This window comes from Salvelinus sp. IW2-2015, unplaced genomic scaffold (assembly GCF_002910315.2).
Source record: "Salvelinus sp. IW2-2015 unplaced genomic scaffold, ASM291031v2 Un_scaffold8568, whole genome shotgun sequence".
Lineage (NCBI taxonomy): Eukaryota > Metazoa > Chordata > Actinopteri > Salmoniformes > Salmonidae > Salvelinus > Salvelinus sp. IW2-2015.
Genome location: NW_019949827.1, coordinates 1 through 8,102, shown reverse-complemented (window position 1 = coordinate 8,102; position 8,102 = coordinate 1). Strand labels below are relative to the sequence as shown.

Here is an 8,102-nt window from a genome sequence, read left to right as displayed (position 1 = left end):
TAAATAAGAATTTGTTCTTAACTGGCTTGCCTAGTTAAATAAAGATTCAATTAAAAATAAATGAAGTTCAGATCAAATTTGATATGGAGAAATTCAGGTCATTCCAAAGGGTTCACATTCTTTTTCTTCTCACYGTATATAAATAAGGTATTTCTGTTTTGTTTTTTATATAAATGTGCAAACATTTCTAAAAACCTGTTTTCGCTTTGTCATTATGGGGTATTGTGTGTAGATTAATGAGGATAAACAATTATTTTTTTTAGATTAAGACTGTAATGTAAGAAAATATTGAAAAGGTCAAGGGGTCTGAATACTTTCCGAAGGCACTGTACGTCCATTCATTTTTWAAAACTGGTACCGTTTACCTTCAGACAAGTCCCGTGGCACGCGTGTGTCAATAGACTCTTAAGGATTCTGGAACAGTGACTCGAACAAAACTATTTATAAAGTGATATCTGATTAGAGTGCATTCAAAATCTACTCAGTACACAATTGACAGAGATACTGCATGGTTGATTTCTGTATGACGTTTACCAGTGCGTGCTGTAGTAAAGTGGAGCTGTTTTGCTAAAAGTACATTTTGTCTTATGCCTAATTGTCTTGATGAAGAGAGTTTAGAACACTTTTTATGCAACTGCTACAGAACTAAAGAAATATGGGATCTGATGAGAAGTTTTGATTTTGATGTAGGTGTCTTCGATACTCATATAGATGACAATACTAAAGAATGATGGTGGACAATAATATGCATTGTGAACAATAAGATTTGGAAGACAAGCTGCATTGACTATGAAACAACTTTTTGTCCCCTCAAACTCCTATTTTTAAACAAATCAAAACAGAACTAGGGCGGCAGGTAGCCTAGCGGTTAAYAGCGTTGGGCCAGTAACCGGAAAGTTGCTGGTTCAAATCCCTGAGCTGACATCTGTCGATGTCCCGTTGAGCAAGGAACTTAACCCTAATTGCTCCTGTAAGTTGCTCTGGATAAGAGCATCTGCTAAATGATTTAAATGTAAACTAAAAAGAAGAAAGCTGGCCTACAGAAACCTCCATGGACACTATTAAATCTGTAAACTATGTAATGTAATTATGAACGCATGTATTGATGTAGAAGCTAAATTGTATTTATATGAACTAGCCTATTATGATTGTAAAAAAACTTAAATAAGTGATTTTAAAGATGTATGTTGGTGTAGCATGGTGTTGAATGCCATTTCTGCCCRATGCAACATTGTACAAGATCACCTTTTCCACATGACTTGACAACTGATACAGTATCGCCTTTCTCTCTAATTGATTCATCAATGAAATTCAGATTTGTGMAATATATTGCTATATACAACCATTTATTTCAGCAGTGCATTGTACACTACACTATAATTCCAAATGGTAGCACATACAGTGACTCGTTCCACTTTGTCCTATTGAAACACACTGGCTGATGGAGAATTATGATATAGTATTTACAGCCACATCCATATATGATTTGGTTTTACCTTCCAACATAAATTGATGTCAAATTGATACATTTATTTTACAGTGTTCAGCAGTTATCAAACTATATACATGTACGTAAACTAGGCACTACATAATTTTTGTTCAGTAGTTATCAGTTTAGAACAGTTTGATTAAGTGATAGTTAAAGGTATTGTTAACAAATGACAAGCAAATTATATCAAAAGTAATGTGAATATTACATTTTGAAAAGCAGATACCTAGATTGAATATGTATGCAAATTGAAAGAGTGATTTGGTGCAGTGAACAAATTACTTTGATTTCGTTTTTTTGTACTCAATCAATTGAAAATGTACTTGTTTTTGAAACATCTGTTTTGATTTTTGTGCTTACAGTTGTGAAAATTTACCACATACTTGWGAACATTGCACCAGTCATTGAAAAAAAAAAAAAAAGGATTTAATGTAATTTGTAATACTTCCACAGAGAGGATTCAATGATGGAGTACCTGAAGATCGCCCAGGACCTGGAGATGTACGGTGTCAACTACTTCAGCATCAAGAACAAGAAAGGATCAGAGCTGTGGTTAGGAGTGGACGCCCTGGGACTCAACATTTACGAACAGAATGATAAGTGAGTGAAATATACCCCACAGGGGTACTCAAACATATGGGACTGAAATATGTTAAACATATGCTGTACAAACTTAGGTACAATGGTTGTTTTCTGATTATGACTAAGTGCAAAATAGTGCAAATATCACTGTTTATATGTTATTTTTGCCTCAACAGGATGACGCCTAAAATTGGATTCCCATGGAGTGAAATCAGGAATATTTCCTTCAACGACAAGAAGTTTGTCATCAAACCCATTGACAAAAAAGCACCAGTATGTAACCACCTCTCTYTACTCATCCATAGTTTATAAGATTATACAGTATCTCCTAGGGACAAAAAATAATTATTGTTGCCATAATTATATTTAGAAAGATTACTGGTATGGACTGGTCTCATAGATCAGACATAACATAGTAAACATACATCTCGGACACTGTAATTAGTATATGTTACATTTGGTATGGTTACATAAGTTACTTGAGGAAAAAACGAATGTCTAGCAACCCAAAGGTTGCATGTTCGAATCTCATCAAAGACAACTTTAGCTACTTAGCTACTACTTTTTAGCTACTTAGCATGTTCCCCTAATCTTAACCCTTTTAGCTAACCCTTTACCCTAACCTTAACCTAACTCCTACCCCTAACCCCTAGCGCCAGCTAATGTTAGCGTTAGCCACCTAGCTAACATTGSCCACAACAAATGGAATTCTTAACATATACATTTAGCAAATTTGTAACATATTGTACATTTTGGAAATTCGTAACATATTGTACGAATTGCAATTCGTTACATATTATACAAAATGGATGATGGACATCCACAATTTAATACATACCATACGAAATGTAACAATTCATACTAAATGGAGTGTCTGAGATTTATGTATAAAATAATACGAAATGCTCTGAGACCACGTTGGATAGTCAAACATGCTTTCTCTTCTAGGACTTTGTATTCTATGCTCCACGACTGCGTATCAACAAGCGCATCCTGGCACTTTGCATGGGCAACCATGAGCTGTATATGCGTCGCCGCAAACCAGACACCATCGAGGTACAGCAGATGAAGGCCCAGGCCAGAGAGGAGAAGAACCACAAGAAGATGGAGAGGTCAGTGTCACCACCACCACACACTCAGCTACTGCTAACATGAGTCTATTTCAAGACATCAGACCTTTGGTTACTCCTGCCTCTGTATTTGTGTCYTCCTTGTACAAGCCCAACAGCAATGCTCAAAAAGAAAGCTGAACATGAAGGGCATTTGTGCATCAATTGATAGTTTCGAAGATTAAAATCAGCAGACTGTTGTGGGTGTCAACTGGTGGCCACTGGCCACACATGAGGGTCTTTGTTATGAGTGGATTTTTCTTAAGAAAGTAGCCATCAGAACAATGACAGATCTATTTAGCTAATGTTTAGGTTGGCCTATTGTCTGATAAAGAAGGCTTGACAATGTTAGGAAGTTGTCCATGTTCCCTCCCTTCTATAACCCTGTTTACTCTACGGCCTCTGTCCACCAGGGCACTGCTGGAGAATGAAAAGAAGAAGAGAGAACTTGCTGAAAATGAAAAGGAAAAGATTGAAAAGGAGAAGGAGGAGCTTATGGAGAGACTGAAACAGATTGAGGAACAGACAAAAAAAGCTCAGCAAGGTTGGAAACACCCTATTTCTGTAGTATGAACAAACTATTATCTTTACTCTTAAAGCTAGGAGTCTTATAAGTGTGGTTGTTCATAGCTTTTTATTGATTGTTGTCGAAATACACATAAGTTGTGTGTGTTCACCCAATACAATGTAAAGCACTGTAAGGCCTAATTTAACCTTTAGTCTTGTTGAGGTAAAACATATTTTGCAAGAGAGATTAATGAAGCCCTAGCTACAGTACACGTAATTCATTCWGTCTATTATCATCATTACTGTGTGTGCAGAGTTGGAGGAGCAGACACGGAGGGCCCTGGAGTTGGAGCAGGAGAGGAAGGGTGCTCAGGAGGAGGCGGAGCGTCTGGAGAAGGAACGCAGGATGGCTGAGGAGGCCAAGACCGCCCTGCTCCAGCAGTCTGAGAACCAGATGAAGAACCAGGAACACTTGGTGAGTTACACACACACATTAATGAACACCACACGCAGTGTCAGCACGTAGCATTGTGCTACAGAGTGATGAGCTGAGTAAAGTGATGATTATTAATTACTGTAGTTCATTCATTGGAATATAACACATCAATTATTATTTGTATTGTATAGAAACATGTATTATCATGATAGTTCATATTATTATTCTAGAAATTGTGAAATGTACGAAAATCATTGTTTAACTTCTAGCTTTCTAACTGTGGTAGTCTTCACATGGTTTGGAAATTAAAATAAGCTAACATCTGTTGAAACTTTCAAATCCAAATTCATGGAAAGAAAGTGAAAATAAAAAAATTGTTTCCACAGGCCACGGAACTGGCTGAGCTGACCTCAAAGATCTCCRTACTGGAGGACGCCAAGCAGAAAAAGGAGGATGAGGCAACGCAGTGGCAACAGAAGGTGTGGTCTCAGCTACTGCTCTCTTCATTCACCTCCCCCACCTTCTCAAATGGTTTAGTCCCATGTGTCATTAAACTATAGTCAATGTTACAGTAATTCATCCATTAGAAAAAAGTAAAAATTAGGATGAACCATAGCCTAACATTAKAGCTTAGCCCTGATTTGCTGTTCTGAAGTTATAGCAGTTGGGCACTGTTTGTTTTAAGATACGATACTTAGACTCCCTCTGGTGCAGGGCATTGCTCCATAGGAAGGGCCCCTCCTCTCCTCCCTGTGGGCATGGTGACTCATGCTGTGGTGTGGGCCTGGTTGTAAAGGGGAGGGTTCTCTGTCTTTACGTTAGGGAAATCCTGTTTGCCTGGGAGGATATCTTTCACCCCATTGTGCTTTTTTCCCTATTTTAGCATTTGAAAGAAAGCAAATCTAAATGGCAGGTCCCAAATGTCCTGTGATTGTGCTGTCTAGAACAAACCCATTTTCATGCGATGGATTTATGATCTTAGACTGTCACTGATTGGTGCACCTGTCACCCAGGGAATGAATGTACATTTTGGGTCCATTAGGACTGTAGAATCTTATGGACGTCATATTTCTTCTGCCAGGGGGCAACAGCAAGATGGCGCCGCCAGAGAGGGTCGCCTCGCTTCTAGTCCTTACGAAACTATGCAGTATTTTGTTTTTTAATGTTTTATTTCTTACATTGTTAGCCCAGAAAATTGTACGTTTTATTACATACAGCCGGGAAGATCTGTTTGATATCAAAGCGACGTCAACTTACCAACATTACGACCAGGAATATGACTATCCCGAAGCGGATCCTTTGTTCGCACCACCAKCKAGAGCATTTGATGTGATCCTAGAGGCAACGTTGCCGCAGAAGAGGTAAACCGAGCGGCCTCCTGGTCAGACTTCGGAGGTGTGCACTCCACCCACCGCTTCTGAGTATATTACTCGCCAATGTCCAGTCTCTAGATAACAAGGTGGACGAAATTAGGGRAAGGGTTGCTTTCCAGAGAGACATCAGGGATTGTAACATACTCTGTTTCACAGAAACATGGCTCTCTCGAGATATGTTGTCGGAGTCGGTACAGCCACCGGGATTCTTTATGCGTCGCAACGACAGAAATAAAGATCTCTCTGGGAAGAAGGGCGGGGGTCTATGCTTCATGATTAACGATTCATGGTGTAATCATAACAACATACAGGAACCCAAGTCCTTTTGTTCACCTAACCTAGAATTCCTCACAATCAAATGCCGACCATATTATCTCCCAAGAGAATTCTCGTCGGTTATTGTCACAGCCGGGTATATCACCCCTCAAGCCGATACCACGACGGCCCTCAAGGAACTTCACTGGACTCTAAACCATATCCTGAGGCTGCCTTTATTGTAGCTGGGGATTTTAACAAAGCAAATTTGAGAACAAGGTTACCTAAATTCTATCAGCATATTGATTCTAGCACTCATGCGGGCAATACACTGGATCACTGCTACTTTAACTTCCGCGGCACATACAAGGCCCTCCCCAGCCATCCCTTCGGCAAATCTGACCACAACTCCATTTTGCTCCTCCTGTCCTATAAGCAGAAACTCAAACAGGATGTACCCGTGACAAGAACTATTCAATGCTGGTCTGACCAATCGGAATCCACACTTCAAGATTGTTTTGATCACACAGACTGGGAAATGTTCCGGGCAGCCTCAGAGAATAATATTGATTTATACACTGATTCAGTGAGTGAGTTTATAAGGAAGTGCAATGGAGATGTTGTACCCACAGTGACTATTAAAACCTACCCTAACCAGAAACCGTGAATAGATGGCGGCATTCGCGCAAATCTGAAAGCGTGAACCACCGCATTTAACCATGGAAAGATGACTGGGAATATGGCTGAATACAAACAGTGTAGTTATTCCTTCCAAAAGGCAATCAAACAAGTGAAATGACTGTATAGGGACAAAGTGGAGTTGCAATTCAACAGCTCAGACACAAGACGTATGTGGCAGGGTCTACAGGCAGTCACGGACTACGAAAAGAAAACAATCCACGTCACGGACACTGATGTCTTGCTTCAAACTAAACCGCTTCTTTGCCAACTTTGAGGATAATACAGTGCCACCGACGCAGCCCACTACCAAGGACTGTGGGCTCTCCTTCTCCGTGGCCGACGTGAGTAAGACATTTAGAAGTGCTAAACCTAGCAAGACTGCCGGCCCAGACAGCATCCCTAGCCGTGTCCTCAGAGCATGTGCAGACCAGCTGCCTGGTGTGTTTACGGACATATTCAATCTCTCCCTATCCCAGTCTGTTGTCCCCATATGCTTCAAGATGGCCAACATTGTTCCTGTACCAAAGAAGGCAAGGTAACTGAACTAAATGACTATCGCCCTGTAACACTCACTTCTGTCATCATGAAGTGCTTTAAGAGACTAGTCAAGGATCATATCACCTCCACCTTACCTGCCACCCTAGACCCACTTCAATTTGCATACCGCCCCAATATGTCCACATGAGATGAAATCGCCATCATCACATAACGCTGCCCTATCCCATCTGGACAAGAGGAATACCTATGTAAGAATGTTGTTCATTGACTACAGCTCAGCATTCAACACCATAGTACCCTCCAAGCTTATCATTAAGCTTGAGGCCCTGGGTCTCAACCTCGCGGTGTGCAATTGGGTCCTGGACTTCCTGACGGGCCGCCCCCAGGTGGTGAAGGTAGTAAGCAACATCTCCACTTCGCTGATCCTCAACACTGGGGCCCCACAAGGGTGTGTGCTCAGCCCCCTCCTATACTCCCTTTTCAGCCATGACTGCGTGGCCATGCACGCCTCCAACTCAATCATCAAGTTTGCAGACAACACATCAGTAGTGGGCTTGATTACCAAGAACGACGAGACAGCCTACAGGGAGGAGGTGAGGGCACTTGGAGTGTGGTGTCAGGAAAACAACCTCTCACTCAATGTCAACAAAACAAAGGAGATGATCGTGGACTTCAGGAAACAGCAGAGGGAGCACGCCCCTATCCACAATGACGGCACAGCAGTGGAGAAGGTGGAAAGTTTTAAGTTCCTCGGCGTACACATCACGGACAAACTGAAATGGTCCACCCACACAGGCAGTGTGGTGAAGAAGGCGCAACAGCGTCTCTTCAACCTCAGGAGGCTGAAGAAATTTGTCTTGTCAGCTAAAACCCTCACAAACTTTTACAGATGCAAAATTGAGAGCATCCTGTCAGGCTGTATCACCGCCTGGTACGGCAACTGCACCGCCCACAAATGCAAGGCTCTCCAGAGGGTGGTGCGGTCTATCCCCATCACCGGGGGCAAACTTTGCCCCCATCACCGGGGGCAAACTACCTGCCCTCCAGGACACCTACAGCACCCGATGTCACAGGAAGGCCAAAAAGATCATAAAGAACAACAACCACCCGAGCCACTGCCTGTTCACCCCGCTACCATCCAGAAGGCGAGGTCAGTACAGGTGCATCAAAGC

At 41.6% G+C, this 8,102-nt stretch overlaps 1 protein-coding gene across 1 annotated transcript; it reads left to right on the top strand.

Annotated features, from left to right (window-relative positions):
- Window positions 1–1,921: 1,921 nt before the first annotated feature.
- LOC112079582 (moesin-like) lies at window positions 1,922–4,698 on the top strand. The gene is made up of 6 exons (XM_024145490.1): window positions 1,922–2,089; window positions 2,248–2,344; window positions 3,020–3,183; window positions 3,594–3,724; window positions 4,002–4,162; window positions 4,510–4,698. The coding sequence occupies exons 1-6, from the start codon at window positions 1,953–1,955 to the stop codon at window positions 4,681–4,683; spliced, it is 864 nt and encodes a 287-aa protein (XP_024001258.1). The 5' UTR covers window positions 1,922–1,952; the 3' UTR covers window positions 4,684–4,698.
- Window positions 4,699–8,102: the final 3,404 nt, after the last annotated feature.